Source organism: Pelodiscus sinensis, chromosome 1, assembly GCF_052426305.1.
Source record: "Pelodiscus sinensis isolate ZL-2025 chromosome 1, ASM5242630v1, whole genome shotgun sequence".
NCBI classification, from domain to species: domain Eukaryota; kingdom Metazoa; phylum Chordata; order Testudines; family Trionychidae; genus Pelodiscus; species Pelodiscus sinensis.
This window is the reverse complement of record NC_143052.1, coordinates 99,715,084-99,735,715: the sequence shown is the minus strand read 5'-3', so window position 1 is coordinate 99,735,715 and position 20,632 is coordinate 99,715,084. Positions and strand designations below refer to the sequence as shown.

The window sequence follows — 20,632 nt, the reverse complement described above, 5'->3', positions numbered from 1 at the left end:
GGCTGCTCCAGTTCCTGATTCACACCCCAGGGGGCTGTGCCACTGGGGAGGAGCTGGTGGGGCTGCCATCTGAGTCCCCTCTGCCATCTGAGTCTAACCCCCCACCTTCTCATGCTGGGTCCTCACCACCAGCTGAGCCCGACTCACCCCCCAGGCCAACTTGTGTCCCCTCTGCCAGCTGAGCCCAACCCACTCCCTGGGATGCCTTGTGTCCCCTCCACCATCTGAGCCTGACCCCCCCCCACCATGGACTGCGCTAGGTCCTCTCTACCATCTGAGCCTGATCCCTCCCTCACAGGCTGCGCCAGGTCCTCTCTGCCATCGAGCCCAACCTCCCCCCTCAGATTGCCCCACATTCCCTTGAGATGGGGGAGACTGGGCCCCTAAATCCCAGGGCCCCGTGCTTAGGCTGCTTCCTCCATGATTTCAGACAGAAACTAACTCTCTTCCAGCCCTGCCCCCCAGCCAGGTGTTGGTCTCCGCCTTCCTCCCTTTGTCTCTCTCTCTCTGGGAGGCTGAGCCTGGGTGTCTGGGTTAATATACATTTAGGAGAGTCAGTGAGAATCTCACATCACAGTGCAGGGGGACCCCGGGTCACAGAGCAGACAGCACCCCCACTACGTCACAGTAGGATAAAAGCACAACCCCTCTCCCCCCCAGAATTCACAGGAGATGACAATTTTATGGTCAATGACAGGTTTTTCATGGCTGAGAATTTGGTAGGACCCTGCACATAGGCAAGCAGATGATCAAAAACCCAGCCTGCTCTATCATTTCTATATTTTGCCTGCATTATTACCACTTAATACTAGCACCTGCATACTGTGGAGATAGAGTTCAAGTGACTGTTTTTGGAAATACTTCAAGAATTACATCTCTGAATACCATATTTAACAGCCATAATAATTTCAAAGCAGTAGTTGAATAGATTTTCTTTCAAATTTCCCCATTTCTTACACAAAACCTTAAATATGTACTATAGGTTGAACCCTCTAGTCTGGCACCTTTGGGACCTGACTGGTGCCAAACCAGAGAATTTGCCAGACACCAGGAGGTCAATATTATCTTGCAGCATTATCAACACTTCCACTGCTCGCTGGGTTCTTAGAAGACATTTAGGGGTAAATTAGAGCTAAAGAACAGCACAGAACACTGAGAGCCAGGATTGGTGTCTGTAAATATACTTTATGGGCCCACGGGAAACTTGGCCACATCCATCATAAGGGGACATCTCACTAACTAAAATCATGCTGGACCACACATGTTGCTGGACCAGAGAGTGCTAAACTAGAGATGTTCAACCTGTACTAGCATCCTTTGATGTTTCTGGTACCTAAGACTAGGATTCACTGCTTTTATTTTAAATAAACCTGTTTGTCAACAATTTTACAACTTAAAATTAATGTAATAGGATACCCATCCACCGTAGCTGAACTTCAGTGTAATAATCTTTTATAAAACATGTATAGAGACTTGTTGATAAATTAATCCTATTACAGCCTTACCATTGATTACTGGAGTATAAACAACAATCCCAACTAAATTAGGATCAGAAACAGTTGTGTCCAGAATAAGGCCACCAATGCTGAAAAATATAAAGTACAACATTTAGAACAAGGAAAACAGTTGCAACAATATTTATTTTTCAAATTCAATCAACCAACCTTCGAGCATTCAAAATTCTTAGCAACCATGTAAAAAGTGTCCTGAAAATGTTGTTGTCTCTCTGTTCCTACCTCCACGCGCCCTCCCATTTTTTAAAGGCAAGTTTTTGCAGACAGTTCCACTGCTCCTGAGATTATTAGTGAAAACACAGTTTTATCAATGTTTCTTTTAAAAACTGTTTTGCATGTGTGAGGCTTGAAATATGAACCTGATATTTGGAAGGAGAAGGTTCTGAAGTAAAAAAAAGTGTCTTTCATTGTCCTTGTGAAAATCCATTCAGATTTAGCAAATTTACAAATTATGGTCAGAGAATTACTATTATAATACTATATAATGTAGCCGAGTTAGTCTGTACAGAAAAAAACAACAAATGGTCTGGTAGCACTTTATAGACTAACAAAACATGTAGATGGTATCATGAGCTTTCCCGGGCACAACCCACTTCTTCTGGTCATCTGAAGAAGTGGTCATCTGAAGAAGTGGGTTTTGCCCACAAAAGCTCATGATACCATCTACATGTTTTGTTAGTCTATGAAGTGCTACCAGACCATTTGTTGTTTTTTTCTGTACAAAGTAACTCAGCTACCCCCTGAAGCTACATTAGTGTATAAAGTGCTATTATAATGTAAGCAGAATTACCAGTGTAATTTATTATTTATATTACAGGAGTGCCGAGAGACAGCGACGGAGATCAGCACCACACATAGTATAAGACTCTCTGTCTAATGTGTGAGCACTTGTCCCCTTATTTTCTGAATGCTCCAGTCACCGTCCACATGCTCCCCACAAGCTGCACCTCCTCCACTCTAAGCATACAATACACAAGTTAAGAAAGAGGGGCAGTCACCCTCTTTGATCCAGCCCAACTAGAACATGGCGTAGCCGCAGTTTTCAGCCTGACGAGACTGTGCTGCACTCCAGCTGGGCTGGATCAAAGAAGGACAGCCACCCAGTCAGCAGTCAGGAGGCCAGAGGGCCTGGAGGCTGCCCCTCTTTGATCCAGCCCAGCTGGAGCGCGGCACAGACTCAACAGGCTGAACGCCACGGCCAGCTGGGCTGAAGCAAACAGGGGCAGCCATCTGGCCAGCTGGCTGTGGCAATCGACCCCTAGGGACTCTGCAAATAGACCGGTTGGTGACCACTCCCTTAGAGTGGTCATGCATACCAGTGGTTCTCAAGCTGTAGTCCACAGACCCCTGGGAGTCCTCACACTATAAGATTTCCAAAGGAGTCCACACCTCCATTCAAAAATGTTTAGGCGTTTACAGATGAAAACCACCGCCATTTGCCACCAAACTGCTTGCAATCCCTGAGGCAGGAAGACAGCTACTGAAAAAATCCACAAAATTCAGTGTTGAAATGAGGCATACTTTATCTCCTAAGGTACATATGCAACTTGTTCACTGCGCAGTCACAGATCTACAAACTGCTCCAGCTAATCCTTCTACCATTCTGCACAGCTACATCTAACACAGTGAATGCAAGAGTATACATGCAAATAAATGTTAGAATCCAAATCCAATCTTGATTTAAAAAGTTCAAGAGAAGGAAAAAACCCCATTTCCTTAGTAGTTTGTTAAATCTTTATATCACCCTTACTGAACCATTCTAGTGGCTACTGCTAGCCCTAGGACAGAAGTCAGCCACCTTTGGCACGCAACCTATCAGGGTAATCTGCTGACAGGTCACAAGACATTTTGTTTATGTTTAACTGTCCACAGGCATGCCTCCCACAGCTTCTGTTCCTAGCCATTGAGAACTGCAGGGGGTTATGTTGACAGTCAATGTAAACAAAATGTCTTGCAGCCTGCCAACGGATTACCCTGCTGAAGGTTTCTGACCCCTGCTCTAGGAGATCACAGCTACAATTACATACATTGCAGGGATGAGGTGTACCCTCTGGATATCCTTGCTTTCAGAAGTTTAAGTTTAGCCAGTCTCCTCATTCTGGAAAGGCACAAGGCATCATTGGACATTAACTCTGCATTACTGAAGCGTGGGGGTTTTAATAAGACAAGGGTCAACAAGTTAGATTCAGGCAGGGGAGCACAATGAAACAATTTTAAAAAAGTACTTACCTGCTTATAACCATAGCAGTAATAACAGGCTCCCACCCTGAATAGAGAACTGTTCTTGTAGCTGGATGTTTGGCAGATATTACAATCCATATAGGAGTCAGAGCCAAGAAAAAGGCACCAACTAAAGGAGCTATGTAGTGATAGGTCTCTAAAATAAAAAACAAACATTGGTTTAGCCTTTGTGGGCTCCTACAAATTTTGTTCAATGAATTTAAACTTTAACATATAATTATATTCTATATATTCTTCATGTTTTACTGTCCATATCACCACAGTATTTGAGTGTCTTCCAGTAGAAGCATTATGTGACATTAATAACATCATGAATGGTCATTCCTTTTTTCATCCTTTGCCCAGGGGACAAATCATATGTGCAGTGTAATGTTTTGTTTTGGTAGGGTTTTGGGGGTTTTTTGTTAGTTAGTTAGTTAGTTAAAATGTACACACTGCTGTGTATCTACGTTAGACAGGGGTGGGAAAGAGGCAGCTAGAGGGCCAAATGCGGCCTGCCAAATCACCGGATCTGGCCCATGGCTGCCTTGCTGGGACCCTTCAGCACAGCGCAGCTGCTGCCACTTTAAATGTGACTCCTTTATGCTGGGAGCAAGAAGGGAGGCTTTGTGCTCTGTTCTGTCCTACTGCACCCCCCCCGCCCCCCGAAAAAAATCTCTCAACTCCCACTGGCCAGTTTCTGAACAATAGGGGCTGAGAAATTTTGCTGGCAACAGGGAAAACCAATGAAGCCTCCTCACTCCCTCCCTCCTGCCAGGAGCAGCTTGCAACTGTAGCCTTCAGGTTCCTGAGGACTGCTGGCTGGGAGCTGTCTAGGTAAGCACCTCCCAGCCAGAGCCTGCCTCTGGCACCTTCACCTTCTCTCCCCCAGCTACCTGTCCCAGGCCATCATCCAAAGCCTCTGTACCCCTTTCCCTCAGGTCACAGCTCCTTCTCAGACCCTGCACCCCCTCGTAGAGCACCTCCCCTGGGCCAGAATCCTCTCCAACACCCACACCCCCTTCTGGACTCTGTACCCGAGACCTCTGCCCCAGATCACAACCCTTTCCTTCACCTAAACTCCTTCTCAGACTCCACAGCCCCTCCTGCACCCCAGTCTCCTATCCCAAGCTCCTTTCTGCACCCAACCTCTGTCCCCGACCACACACACCCTCAGTAGAAATGTGGCCCTTGACCACTTGACAAAATCTTGGAGTGGCTCCCCCCCCATTAAAAACTATTACCCACCCCTGATGTTAGAGAAGATAAAGACCTAGAGTACAGAACAAGCGTTGTGATGCATTTCAAAAATCAATTTTTCATTTATTAGTTCAACTGAAACAAACATGAGCACAGTCTTCCTCCTCCCCCAAACACAGACTGTTAAGTAAGCTCTAAGAAAAAGCAAACCTTAACTGATCAAATCACAGTGCTTAATATTATACATAAAATCACTCATGCTAGGATTTAAATATCTAGAACAGTTCTAAGCAGAATAACAAAATGCCTACTTTTGTTTTTACTTTGAGTAACTCATTTCTTAAAAAACACATAACCAGCTTGAACAGTGTTATGCTTAAAAATACATCAGCGGCAATTTCATCAAAATTGCATCATATTTCATAGAAAAACAGAAGAAAACAGGGATTGCACAGTAAAGTAATATATTTATAAAGCAACATCACTTATACAAAGGATAATTTGTCTCTACCAAAAGAGTACAGTTTTCCTCCATACATGAGTCCTACAGTCCTTCCCACATGAGTTGTCCCAATGATGCCATCTTTCCTGATGCAACAACTACATAAATAACGACATAAATCACTTAATGGCAAATAAGTGTAAATTACATGGTAATGCCCCATACTACTTTTGCATATGCTTCATTTTATGAAAAATATAGCACCATTCACTATTAAACAACCAGCTGTATTTTGCCCAAGCCTTCATAATTTGGGCAAAAAAATGATCCCTAACATAGTTTGAATGCATGTGCAATTTTTAAAAAATGTGACTACATGTAAAACATTGCAAAATGGAAGATTACCAGTTTATGTGTGTGACTTCACCCAAGCACCAAAAGTTATCAGTATGACATCAAATCCCTGAACAGCAAGATTCTTACTGAAGAGCCCTTCAATTCAAGCAAATACTATTTTGAGGCTGTTTTGAGAGGAAAAAAAGTTGTTCTGAAAGCGTTTAAAAAATGATGCTGCCCCAGTAGTTTTTCAGGATGTGAGCAAAAAAGAGCATGTAGAAAAGAGAAAATAAGCAATTAACATTTAAGTAGTTGTAATGTGAATTTATCCTTCAGTAGCAGGAAATGTGACCTAGCGTATTAGTTATATCAGACAAAACCCTAAAATACTAGAGTCTACCATTGTGATAAAAAAGGAATATATAGATATGTTCACACCGGGGGAAAAAAAGACATAGAAGTAAGTCTCAGCACACATCTATCCAAGGATAAAAGACTTGAGGCATGGTCACGGCAAGTCTGGGTCAGCTGAGTTGGGCTCATAGGCAGAGATGAAAGTAAGTGGGAGTGTCCTGGTGCGCAGCTCTAGCAAGAGCTGGCTGAGCTGTGGCAAAAGCCAGCAGGAAGCTATTTAAAGAGCTGGCAGGGACCCGGGTTGCAACAGGACAGTTACCTGTAAGAAATTTTAAGTTACTCTCACTGTTGCTCACAGGGCTCAGACTGTGGGGAAAAAAAAGTTTTGTGAATATTCAGGCTACATCTACTACAAGCCTCTTGCAGAAGAGCAAATGCAAATGGGAGCTCATTTGTATATGCAGCGCTTTCATTTGCATTTTCTCTTCCCTTTCCTTTTGTGCAAGAGATTTTGTGCAAAAAAGTTCAGTGTAGACCCCCTTTTGCACAAGAGCCATTCTTCCTCATTTTTTGAGGCTCTGAGCTGGGGCCAATGGGTTTGGGGTGTGGGCTCTGGTAGGGAGTTTAGATGTGGGAGGGAGCTCGGGACTGGGGGAGAGAACTGACATGTGGGTGGGGTACAAGCTCTGTTGTGGGACTTGGGATGAGGCGTTTGAGGTGCAGGAAGGAGCTCGCGGTTGAGACAAAGAGGAAACTGGGGCATGGGGGAGGGAGTGGAGTTCAGGCGATGTTTATCTAAGGCGGCTCCTGGGAAATGGCCTATACACATGTGACTCTTAGGCGGGGAGCCAGAGAGACTCTGCATGCTGCCTGCATCCGTAGGCACCATCCCTGCAACTCCCACTGGTTGTGGTTCCCAGCCAATGGGGGAGCTGAGAAGCCAGTGCTTGGGGTAAGGGGAGCATGCAGAGCTTCCCTGGCCTCCCACATGCCTAGTAGCCACAGATATGTGGAGGCTGCCTCCCAGGAGCTGTGCAAAGCCGGGGCAGGTAAAGGACCTGCTTTATCCCTGCTGATCAGAGATATCCCTATCCCAGAGCCTGCACACCAGATCAAGCCCAACTGTCTTCACAGTGATTTTCAGTCCCAGAGCTTGAATCTGTAAGACCAAGTCAGCTAACTCAAGCCAGCCATAGTTTTTTTTTTAATCCCTATGTAGCTATAACCTCAAAGCCCAGGTCAACTGACTCAATGATGAGGTGCTTGTTTTCTGGGGCTAAAGCAGCAGATGTTCAGGCTTAGGTTGGAGACCAATCTCTGAGACCCATTCTCTCGCCAGATCTGAAAGCCTGGGCTTTGGCCCAAACATGAAGATCTATACTACAATTTTTAGTGCCATACTGCAAGCCTCAGTCATTGATCTGGGCTCTGAGACTTGCTGTTCGGTATCTATTTTTGTAATTAGACATCCCTAAGCACTCAGGCCATAACTCAGGATCAAGGAAAAACTGTATAGTGCAAATACTAACATAGCAGAACAACAAATAAGTAATTGCAAAGGTGGAAAAAGAGAGTCATCACAAAAGAGTTGTAAATAAAAAAGCTAAAGAAAATTTGATATTGTATCATCTCAAAACAACAAAACCTCCATAGAGATTCATCAGTATCAAAAAATGAAGATCAGTAGACATAGTGAAAAATTAAACGTCATGCAAGAAATGTCCAAGAGCAGAGATATTTTTAAAGAAACAGGCTCTCAAGTTATATAAGCCAGACAGGCAGAAATTTTGTCAACCTAGGGTCTGTGTGTGTAAATTGCAGTCTAATTTGTCAACTTCATAGACGAGTCTGCAGAAGACAACTCAGTTAGTCAATCAATATTTAACTGCCTTGTAGTCTCACACCTTTCCTATTATATCTCTGTAGATTCAAACTATTTTAAAATTATTAAAATTATGCTTGAACAGTTCAGATGATTTTGTTTCTCAATAGAATTCATTTTCAAAAGTTATTTGGGAGATCTGTGCCAAATAGTTAACTTTGTTCAATTTTAAGAGAACAATTTCTACTAAATAAAAAAAAAGTAATTAATCTCAAAGTATATATAGAGAGAGGGAGAGGGAGAGGGAGAGGGAGAGGGAGAGAGAGAGAGAGAGAGAGAGAGAGAGGTGTCACCGCTGTAGCTTAGCTTTAACAATACTTCATACGTTTTGTTTCTCCCTGCAGACTCTTTCTCCTCTACCCTCAGTAGGTGGTTTGTGAGTCACAACTAAGGGAACCGCTGTCCTATAGCATATTTTGTAAGAATAATGAAGACCTAATGAGGTCACTGATTTCTAAGACATTCTTCTGGTTAAACTCTTTGCTAATGTAGAGTGGCTGCCAGTTTCATATAGAAGATAAAGTCCATAGGCTAGTAAAGATCCACTGTATACTAAAACAGTAACAAAAAGAACAACATTGAGCACAGAGAAAAGATACCCATGTGAATCATAAAAACCTCTTGCTTATATCACATCAACTTTTGCCAGCAGCCATGTAATTAAAAAACAAAACCACCACACACACATGCAAATATACTCTAAAGGCAACTAACACTCTAAAATGAAGTCATTTATTTACAATACTAAAATGAACCATTGTAACCCAGTAAACCAATAGATGAATCTATTGGAATGTATTCACTCATAAAGAAAGATATTTAATCAGTTCTCAAGGGAAAGCGGATAAAGAAATTATTTACTTGTTTGTACTTCCTCCCTCTAAGTAAAGTTTCTGGTATAGATCCCTTTCTTTTGAAAGGCACAGAGATAGAGAAGTTCCTATTATGAATAATAACCCTTACAATTAACTAAGACAACTACGTGAACAATACTAAAAGAGAATGATCAAATCTTTTCTTTTCATATAAAATACCAATACTTCAAAGCAGTAAATTAGAAATAGTACATACAAATATCTGACACTACCACTGAGCTATCCTCTGATGACAACATAAAGAAAAAAACGAATTAGCCTCAGCTGCTGTATAATATGATTCATGAACTACAGATCAAACAAATATAGAGTCCCTCTGCAATACAACAAGAAAGTAATATTTCAAAAAATCCATGTAAATAGCTTGCTGCGGGGGCTGCCTCACAAATTTCAAGAAACCAAACTAATCCACAATTGGCAATCAGTGTTCTTCCAGGTTGAACAGAGTAAATTTTGAAGTTAACCCACAACAACTGGATGGAACAGATATGCAGCTATACAACCGGACACAGGCTAGCATATAAAGTTTACATCAAATTAATCAAAAATCATGATGAAACTTCAGAAGGGTGGTCAGAACTGACCTAACTCTGCTCCCACTGAAGTCAATAGTAATCTTCAAAGAGAACTGAATTAGGCCAGTGCTTTTTAAATCCTCTCCTTACTTTCCAACTTTTTGTACTGACACACACTTCAATTCTTTAAACAGTAGGGAAAAACATGAAACAGTTCTTTGCTTGCTCCATAGACTACCACAACTCACCTACTTGGGCTTAATGGCAAAGACCATCCAAAAATTAAAACAAGTGGCTACCCACTACCAATACTCTAAATTCCATTGGCAATCTATCTATTTAATAAGAAGTCCAAATATATGAGGTATTATTAGGCTAGCACAAAGTCTCAGAGACTGTGCTGAATGGATTATTAACGAATGTCCATGATGCTCTAACAATGATAATGCAGCTATGCATGTTCAGATTCAGACTTCTGGAAACAGAGCAGGAATATTCTGAACTTTGAGAGAATCTAGATATGAAACAGTTTACTAGCTGTTCAGACCAAGTCTTACTATGTTTGGGACTGAATTCAATCAACTTCTTCTGAGAACTTTTCATAGTAGTACCATCTTCCCTGCATGGCCAGTGCACAATTTGGGGAGGGGAAGTACAATGGGGAAGAAAAAGTACTCTCACCAGAGAGAGAGAAGAAAAAGCAGCACACAGTAACTAGAGAAAATATTAGTGTATACTTAAATTACATGGTGAAATGAGTCTTTGGTAAAAAAAAAAGGTATCCCAAGGAACCCAAACAAGTTTCTCATGAACCCTAATTTATTCTATGTATTCATTCATCCACCTCATGAAAACTCTAATTTCAATCAGCCTTCCAGTACAAGATAAACATACACTTCACATTAATCCAATGTGCAGCACATCTACAGTGACTTGAATATCAAATCTGATGCCACGCAAAAATGCAAACTTTTTTGGAAGAAAAATATAAACTGGAGATACTATATTTCTTAGTACAGTTACAAATCTTAATAGGATAGTAGGAGTCAAATAATGTCTTAATATAGATTTGGGAAAGTTAAGAGACACAGTATTGATTTTCTATCTTTAATTTTAAAAAAGCCAATGTTTTTGAAGCTTATAATATCACCATGGCATGTACATATAGGGTGTGTCTAGACTACAGGGTTTTTCAAAAAAAGAAGCCTTTTTTTGAGAAAACTTCCCTTGCGTCTAGACGGCTGCCGCATTCTTTCGAAAGTAGATCGAAAGAACGCGGCAGTTTTTTTGACTGTGGAAAACCTTGTTTTATGAGGAATAATGCTTTTTTTTCCCCAAAAGTGCTCTTTTGAAAAAAAGGCGCTATGTAATGCAAACTGTGCTTTTTCGAAAAAGAGCATCCAGACTGCCTGGGTGCTCTCTTTCAAAAAAGCAGCTTGCTTTTTCAAAAATACTGGTTGTAGTCAAGGTGCTCTTTTTCGAAAGAGACTTTTTTGAAAGTATCTTTCAAAAAAGCCTCTTTCAAGAGAGGCTTACAGTCTAGATGTAGCCATATATTTTTGAGTTAACAAAGTCCTGTGAAGAAAATCTTTATTTTGTGAAGTTTATACACTGAGTTACCAAATCTTGAAAAATGAATTCACCAAAGCTTCAACAGAGATGCACTTTTCACTTTAATAAAATTAGCTATTAGAGTTTCAAAGCATTTGTATACCAACATTTTGTAGTTAAAAAGTGGTTAAGATCTCAATTATGATCCTATAGAGCCCTCTAGTGTTCCAAAAAGCAGTACTACCACTCACATGAAATAAGTTACAGTTGATCAAGGCAGCTAATCTAATCAGTTAGTATTAGTAGAGGTGAGGTAGTACATCAACTTCAGCACTATTTAACTTCCCTTAGCTGATCATATGAACAACTGAAATATTAGACTATGTCTAGACTACATCCTCTTTTGAAAGAGGGATGTAAATTAGACAGATCGAAATTGCAAATGAAGCTGGGATTTGAATTTTCCACACTTCATTTGCATAATGGCGGCTGCACATTCTTTCGAAAAAGGGTATTTCAAAACTGAAATCCCCATCTAGACACAGTTCTTTCAACCCCCCCCCCTTTTCGAAAGATCCTGTAAATCTCATTTTTTAAGTACAGGATCTTTTGAAAAAGGGTATTTTTCTGAAAGAACAGTGTCTAGCCGGTGGTTTAACTTACGAAATACCCATTTGCAAAATAACGCGTGGCCGCCATTATGCAAATGAAGCAAGGGAAATTCAAATCCCTTGATTTATTTGCAATTTTGATCTTTCTAATTTACATCCTTCTTTCGAAAAAAGGATGTAGTTTAGACATGCCTTGGGCTATGTCTACACTTGCAGCTTCTTGCGTCAGAAGTATGCAAATGAGGCTAAGCGTGTAATATCGCCGAGCCTCATTTGCATACCTAATGAGCCTCCATTTTTGCAGAAGAGGTTCTTGCGCCATAAGGAGCTGTCTACACTGCCCCTTCTTGTGCAAGAAAACCTCTCTTCCGCAATGCCATTATTCCTGAAAATAATTGGCGTAACGGCATTTCGCAAGAGGGGTTTTCTTGCGCAAGAAGGGGCAGTGTAGACAGCTCCTTCTGGCGCAAGAACCTCTTCTGGAAAAATGGCGGCTCATTAGGTATACAAATGAGGCTCGGCGATATTCCACTCATTTGCATAATTCTCACGCAAGGAGCCGTGAGTGTAGACACAGCCTTAGTGTTTTATACAATAACACCACTCATTTGTCCAGTGTAGATAGAGGCTTAGGGGTTCCAAGCAATTAAGGTAGCATATACTGAAATATACTGTCTTGATAAGTCTATCTCTGAAAGGCTCAGATGAAACCTTGGAAGCATGTGTACATTTTTTCATTTTATTAATTCACAGAAAACAAAAACACCACAAAAAAACACCTTATTGTGCTTCTATGACGCATTCTAAGTAAAAACACTTCACCCATCTCTATATTTCTTCTGCATTGTTTCATCATTCTCAACATGTTTCAGAGCAGCATAGCGTGACCAAGACATGGTGGCGCTTAGGTCTAGTACCATGGCAAAGACAACATATGTTTAGTCCTGTGACAGTTCCTCTTCATGATATATGAAAATTAACTTATGAATATAAATATTCATAACACGGAGATGCTGGGGACAAAATACCTCACGTAAGCTATCAATTTCAATGTTACAATCCACTGGATCTGTAAATCCTATTTTGGGGCATGTATCATTCTTGCATGTGAAGTTAGAAATATGAAGTATGAGACTGTTTATAGTTTTAAATGTGCTAATGAGAGCCATTACTACTGCCTGCCCCCCCCCCCACCCCCAGCCTTAACAACTTGGTTATCAACTTAATGACTTGTAAACAGCTTTGTTTGTTCTCTAGGTCCAAAAGTGATTGGACTCTTAACACATATGACCATATCATGTGGTACTGGTACCCATCTTGAACCCGGTAAATTTCCATGAAAGGGGAGATGTAAAACTAAAGATTCACACTCTAGGGAAGATACTATTTAAACAACAGGAAGCTATGAGCCCTTTGTCTTCAGCTGGCCAGAGGAAATAGCCCTGGCACACACTAGTCTAGAAGGTTACTAAAGGGGCTGGAGACCCAAGTCAGAGTAAAGGAATTTGTCTCCGACTTGAAGATTATGCCTGAAATAAGAACAGTTCTTTAGTGTAAGAATCTGCTTGCAATAAGCTTCTTAGTGGTTTTGAACTACCTATGCATTTTCTATTCATTTTAATGAAATAACTTACTTTCATCTGTTGGTTTTCACTTGCAACTACTTAAATCCTACTGTTTGTATTTAATAAAACATTTTTGTTTACTATCAGGCCCAGTGTAAATAATTGATACCTAGAGGGAAGAATCATTGTGCACCTCTCTCTTTCATTGAAGGAGGCTTATCTGATGAGCTTTCACTGTGCAAAACTTTTACACAGAGAAAGACTGATTTATTTGGGTTTTTTTAAATCCCTTTGAGGGTTGGTTTCCTGGGTGCTGTGCCTTAGAACTGCATCCTCCCAGAGCTGAAATGGTTCAGTGTCTGCATTGCTCTGCAGGGGGGAGGTTACCTCAACTCTGTGCCTTGTCTGGGGGAGACTAGAAAGTCTGGCCCAGCAGGGCAAGGTGGTGGGGAGCCCTAGAGAACAAGTTGGGTGTCAATGGCATGATCAGCACACCATGGAACAATCTCAAGGGGACTTCTGTAAGCACACCCATCACAAGTCCCTCCTATCACAGAGAACAATGATTAATCTAAAGTGGGACCACTCCCTTCTGCAGAAAGGCATGCAATCGCCACTAATTCTCTCTCCTCTTGTAGTCTCTTCCTCTTAAGATAATTTTGTGGAGGCCAAGAATTTAAGTCACACTTTAGTAAAGTTCTACAGTTGAGCCTAATAAGTTGCACAGTATTTTCAGAGGAAGATGGAGAAATTAATTCACCCTGCTTTTCTACTACCTTGATGTGTATGAGGTTCTTTACAATGGACCAAGTTACCACTCCCACTTCTGATGCTGAGATTTCCTAAAAGGCAGGAGGCTAACAGTAGACAAAAATCTCAAAACAGGCAGTCCTGGTCCTAGAAGCCAGGTTAATAGTTTCAAGAGTTATACAAACATAAGAACCTACTTCTGTCATACAAGTAGAAAAATAGGCAAAAACATGATCGATCCACAAGCAAAAGGAGTTGGGAGACGTGGATGTGTAAGTCCCATATTTAGAGATGGCCAATTTCAATTCTTAGATAACTGGGGGGGGGGAGGGGGGAAAGGTCACCAAAAAGCCAGACAAAATGTGTCTACAGCTGAAAATCTGACAGTGTTTAAAATACTGTCACTTGATGTTAATAGTCAGTGTAGGACTCATGGGAGGCTTCATTTATGTGGTGAGTCTAATCTCAGTGTAGTTCTCCACCTTTCAGCTTTTAAGACTGAATTAAAGAGTCAGTGTTATGGTTGATCAGTTCTTGTTGACATGTACAAGGCTATCATAAAATTGAAAAGGTTAGATTCAGAAAGGAATTGTCTATCCTTAGACGACAGACAAGACATACGTAACAAAGGAAAAGTAGCATAATTCTGTGGAGTAGCCAGCAACAATCACATTATTTACTGTTGAGCAATGGTGGCTCCCAGAGGAAAAAGCAACAAAAAGTTATGACCCAATATGTCCACACGTATTTCATGTTTATAATGTAAAAGCCTAATATTTTGTTGAAATTTGGGGAGTAGCAAGAGTCATTTGTGATGTTAATGGATTTTTTTTTCAAATGTATTGAACTTAATTGCAAGACAGAATACAAAATGGTGTATGTTCAGTGCTATCTCTACTATGAAAGCGTGACTTACAAATGTAGATTTTTTTTGTTATCTAACTGCACTCAAAAACAAAACAATGTAAAATTTTAAAGCCTACAAGTTCAATCAGTCCTAGATCTTGTTCGGCCAACTGCTAAGACAAACATACTTGTTTACATTTATGGGAAATAATGCTGCCCACTTCTTATTTACAATGTCACCAGAATGTGAGAATAGGTGTTCACATGGGACTTTTGCAGCAAGCATCGCAGAGTATTTACATGCCAGATTTGTGAAACATTCATACGCACCTTTCTGCTTCTGCCACCATTCCAGAGGACATACCTTCCATGCTGATGGAATTTGTTAAAAAATAATGCATTAATTAGATTTATGATTGAACTCCATGGGGACGGGGAGTGAGAATTATACGCCTCTGGCTCTGTTTTACCCACATTCTGCCATATATTTTATGTTACAGTAGTCTTGGATGATGACTCAGCACATGTTCATTTTAACAACACTTTCACTGCAGATTTGACAAAACACAAAGGAAGTATTAATGTGAGATTTCTGAAGATAGCAACAGCACTTGATTCAAGGTTTAAGAATCAGAAGCGCCTTCCAAAATCTGAGGAGGATAAGGGGTGGAGTATGCTTTCAGAAGTCCTAAAAGAGCAACATTCCAAAGCGGATACTATAGAACCACCAAAAAAGATAATCACCCTTTTGCTGGTGGCATCTGAGTCAGCTGATTAAAATGAACATATGATGGTGCACACAGCTTTGAACTGTTATAAAGCAGAACCCACCATTAACATGGATGCATGCTCTCTGGAATGGTGGTTGAAGCATGAAGGGACATATGAAAGAGAAGTTACTCACCTTGGTGCAGTAACTGTCGTTCTTCGAGATGTGTGTCCACATGGGTGCGCCACTGTAGGCTTACCCCAGAGCTGCAGGACAGAGCTATTCAAAGCTGTATTCAATTGGATCGTGCATGCGCGGGGGAGTCTCGTGGCATTCGCACTCTCCTACGCTGCGCAATCTGGTATTAACCAGTTCCTCGGACCCGCCTCAGAATCTGCAAGAGACAGAAAACAAACTCCAAAGCAGGAAGGCGGGTTGGTCGTGGAGCACCCATCGGGACACACATCTCAAAGAACGACAGTGACTGCACCAAGGTGAGTAACTTCGCTTTCTTCTTCAAGTGATGTCTCCGTGGGTGCTCCACTGTAGGTGACTGAGTAGCAGTACCCACCTGTCGAAAGGAAGGTGGGATTCGGAGGCCCTTATCTATTCATGGATGAAAGCACTGCAGATGCTACGGAAGTATCCGGAAGCCATCTGCACTGGATAGCGTAGTGCTTGGCAACCGTGTGATAAGAAGCCCAGGTGGCTGCCCTACAGATATCAGAAAGGGGAACACCTTTTTGAAAAGCAGTGGAAGTTGCTTCAGCTCTTGTAGAGTAGGCTCTTGGGCGCTGTGGAAGTGGCACATTTTGTATGGCATAGCACTGGGTTTGGCAGGAAACAATGATGTTGGATATTCTCTGGGATGATAAAGGCTCTCCTTTAGAACGCTCAGCGAGGGAGACTAGTAATCTGCCAGTTATTCTAAAGAGTTTAGTGCGCTCTATATAAAAAGCTAGGGCTCTGTGCACGTCTAGTGTGTGGAGAGCTGCCTCACGCGATGAAGCATGAGGTTTTGGGTAAAAAGCGGGTAGCACTACTGGCTCGTTAAGGTGGAAATCCAAACAGACCTTAGGGATAAAGGATGGATGGTATCTCAGGATCACACTGTCCTTGTTAAAAACAGTATATGGAGGTACCGCCATAAGCGCTGAAATCTCACTCACTCTTCGTGCTGAGGTGATGGCGATGAGAAAGACCAATTTCATCGTAAGGGCCTGGAGAGGAACTGTAGCTACAGGCTCAAAGGGTGGGGCTGTGAGAGTTCTAAGTACTAAGTCCAGGCTTCACAATGGGGAGGGAGTACGTACAGGGGGGTTCAGGTTTACTAGACCCTTAAGAAATCTCCTTGTGAGAGGGTGGGCGAATAAAGAAACACCGTCTATTGGGAGCTGAAAGGCTGTCAATGCCGCGAGATGGACACTAAGACCAATCCAGTCTGTTTCAGGTGCATCACATAATCCAGAATTATATGGATTGGGACTGTTTGAGGATCCGTAAGACGTTCGGAACACCAGGAAGTGAATCGTCGCCATTTGTCAAGATAAGTAGATCGTGTATTCTGTTTCCTACTGTGGATGAGAATGTCTTTGACTTGGTTAGAACACAGAGCCTCAGAAGCATTTAGCCAACTAGGTACCATGCTGAGAGATGAAGGGTACGCAGTTGCAGGTGCAGGGGAGAGCCTTGCTTCTGGGTTAAGACATCTGGGATCAACGGGAGCTGATATGGTGGGTATAGTGCCAGTCATAACAGGTGTGGATACCAACGCTGACATGCCCACACAGGCACTATTAATATTACCATTGCTCTGTCGAGTTTAATTTTGTGCAGGACTCTGGAGATAAGAGGCGTAGGCAGAAAAGCATACATGAAGGGATATCTCCAATTGAGGAGAAAGGCATCCCCCAAGGATTTGCGGCTGAGGCCCTCTCTGGAACAGTAATGGTGACATTTCCTGTTGTTGGCAGTGGCAAATAGGTCTATTCAAGGAGTACCCCATTGGCAAAAGACGGAGTGGAGGACTCCGCGGTGAATCTCCCATTCGTGATCCGTTGCGAAATTCCTGCTGAGGGAATCCGCAATCGTGTCGCTGATGCCAGGTAAATAAGATGCCAGAAGGGTTATGCTGTTGGCAATGCACTAGTTCCATAGTCGGGTTGACTCCGTGCACAGCGATCGGGATCATGCACCTCCCTGACGATTTATATAATACATGGTCACTATGCTGTCTGTGAGAACGCCCACTGTGGAGTTGCGAAGGTATGAGTGGAAATGCCTGCAAGCGTTGGCGACTGCCCTCAACTTCAGGAGATTTATATGTTGTAGAGACTTCTGTGGTGACCAATGGCCTTGGATGGAGAGTTTGCCCATATGAGCACCCCAGCCAATGAGGGAGGCATCTCTGGTAACGTGACAACGAGGTGGCAGCTGACGAAATGGGGTCCCTTACAGTAAGCTGTCATCTTTGTTCCACCATTAGAGAGAAGTTCTGACTGTGAACGGAACAGTCATCAAATTGTGTACATTGTGTTTCATAGGATTATAGATTGTAATCAGCCAGTGTTCCAGCGGCGAAAAGTGCAATCTGGCATGGGAGACAACATATGTTGTGCAGGCCATGTGTCCCATCAGTTTCAGTACTGTGATGATCTGTACTGAGTGTTTGTAGAGGAGCTCGTCCAGTAGTTCTTGTATTGCCCAAAATCTGGCGATGGGTATGTACGCCTTTGGGACTATGGAGTCAAGGCGAGCGCCTATAAACTCTAGATTATGAGTAGGCTGAAGAGTGGATTTGTCCTCGTTGATGAGGAGACCTAGGAAAAGGAAGGTTTCGCCTGTAATCCGCACCATTTCGGAAGCTTCCACAGATGAGCATCCTTTTATAAGGCAATTGTCTAGGTAGGGGTATATCACCACCCTCCTGTGTCGAAGGTACATGGCTATCTCTGTGAGCGTCTTCGTGAACACCCTGGGTGCTGTTGCGAGGCCAAAGGGCAGAACTTGATATTGACAGTGGTCTGTAGCGATTGTGAAGCATAGAAGCTTCCTGTGCACGGGATGAATTGTCATGTGAAAATAAGCATATTTGAGGTCGAGAGCAGCAAACCAATCACCCTGCTCCAGGGGAGGTAGTATGGAGGCTAAGGTCACCATCTTCAAACGTTGTTTCCGGAGATATTTGTTTAGTTGCCAGAGGTCTAATATCGGTCTCCATCCACCGGTTTTATTTTGTACCAGAAAATAGCAGGAGTAGAATCCTCTCCCGTGGAATTGAAGTGGTACTCTTTCCACCACACCTATATGAAGCAGGTGAGTGATTTCAATGCGTAGTAAGTCTTCATGAGAGGGGTCCCTGAAGAGGGTCGGGGATGGTGGGTTGTGGGCGGAAGAGAACAGAATGGGATGACATATCTGGATTGGATTATCTCCAAAACCCACTTGTCGGTGGTAATGTTGGCCGTGATGGTTGAAGGGCCTTAGGCAATGGTGAAACCATGTGGGTAAGGCTTGGAGGGGCTCTCTGCTTGCTCTTGACCAACGCGTCAAACCTGCTGTTTGTTGCCGGGCTGAGTCTGTGTGCAATTGTTAGGGTTCCGGCATCTCATTGGTCTGTGGTGTTGACTATGACGTGGTTGGTCGAATTGATGTTGTTGATGTTGCCACTGCTGCCTACTGTGGAAATAATCATAGCATCTTTGAAATGGTGTGTAACACCTCTTTCTATATGGTAGGGTGCACATTCCCAGTGATCGGAGGGTTGTTCTAGAATCTTTACTAGAATGCAGGACGAATCTGTCTTTTTGCTGAATAATTTGTCCATATCAAACAGTAAATCTTCCACTTTTGTTTGCAGCTCTCTGGGGACTCCTGCGGATTGAAGAAAGGAGGCCCTTCTCATAACTATGGCCGTAGCTGTGGTCCAAGCCGCCGTGTCTGCCACGTCCATAGCGATTTGCAGACTTGCTTGTGTGGATGCGTAGCCCTCCTGAACGAGGGACTTGAGCAGTGGTCTTTTGGATTCTGGCAACGCCTCCATCAGGTCCGTCAGCTTGGCGTAGTTATCAAAGTTGTGGTTTGATAAGTGCGCGAAGTAGTTGGCTATCCTGAGGAGTGAAGTTGAGGAAGTGTATACCTTCAGGGTAGTCATAGCAGTCCCGGTGATAGTAGGACGACTGTGAAGAAGAACATCTGTAAGGATGATGCCTCGTATAATCATGCCGAGAAGATGATCTCCGTGAATGCAGAGATGGAGAGGGATAATAAGATCTTCTCGGAAGTGGAGACGGAGAAGCAGAGAAACGATGAGAGTACCTACAGGTATCTCTAGGAGGCATCAGAAAAGGAGATGGCAGTCTATCAGGAAAGCTATATCTCCTAGAAAGCCAGGATGATCTCCTGCTTGATGGTGGAGGTGGAGAAAGTGATGGAGCTGGTGAGAACATGAGAGGCGGTGAACCTGGGGATGGACTGTGGTAATGGTAGGTCTTCACGCGTGCTTTGGCAGGTGCTGACTGCTCCATTGCTGAGGCTGGGGCTATGTGTGGTGTTGAAGTTGGTGCCATCCACTCCGGCACCAACCTCGGTGTCGGTTGTTGATGAGGTGAAGTCGGTACCTCTCGCCCCTGTGCCGAGGTTGGTGCCGATCGGCCTCTCGGCGAAGTCAGAGCCTTCTGGCCCCGTGCCGCGGTTGGTGCCAAACACTCATGTGCCGGGGCTGGTGGCTCTTGGTTCTGTAACCAGGTCGGCGCCGTTTGCTCCCGTGCCGAGGTCAGTGCCAGCTGACGAGGTGGTGATCCCTCCAGTGCCGAGTCCGACTCAGAGGATGCAGAAGTGGCCCGTACCAGTGCTGACTCTGCCGTGCTTCCATCGCTACAGGCGGTGCCGATGGCTTTGGTGCGGATACCACCGGAAGTGCCGCTGAAGAGATTGCAGCCAAGTGGTGCGAGGTCTCGGGCGGATCAATCATTTTGAATGTCTTAGAAGCTGTACGGGCACTCATAACTGAAGTGCCTGACCTAGACCCCGTGCTAGTTCTGCCCTGAGAAGTTAAGGGCAGCAATCTAGTGGGGGAGGGCTTAGACTTCTTAGGAGGCACCCTAGTCGGAGAGGAGGCACTCTTCTTTTGAGGCTGTTGACTGGCTCCAGGCGGAGAGGATGATCCCACAGGCTGGAGCGCATTATTGAAAAGGATCATCTGAAGCCTCATCTCTCTATCACGACAAGCCCTGTTTGCGAGTTTGAGCAGTGTACACACTT

General features: G+C 43.2%; 1 protein-coding gene across 4 annotated transcripts in view; it reads right to left on the bottom strand.

Moving 5' to 3' along the window:
• Window positions 1-20,632, bottom strand: part of SLC41A2 (solute carrier family 41 member 2) — a 107,649-nt gene that overhangs the window by 35,009 nt on the left and 52,008 nt on the right. For all 4 annotated transcript variants that reach the window (XM_075938644.2, XM_006137993.5, XM_075938652.2 and 1 more), the window contains exons 7-8: window positions 3,744-3,891; window positions 1,506-1,585 (exon numbers count right to left, since the gene is read on the bottom strand). In XM_075938644.2, the coding sequence (XP_075794759.1) occupies window positions 1,506-1,585; window positions 3,744-3,891 (228 nt within the window). The remainder of the gene's footprint in view (window positions 1-1,505; window positions 1,586-3,743; window positions 3,892-20,632) is intronic.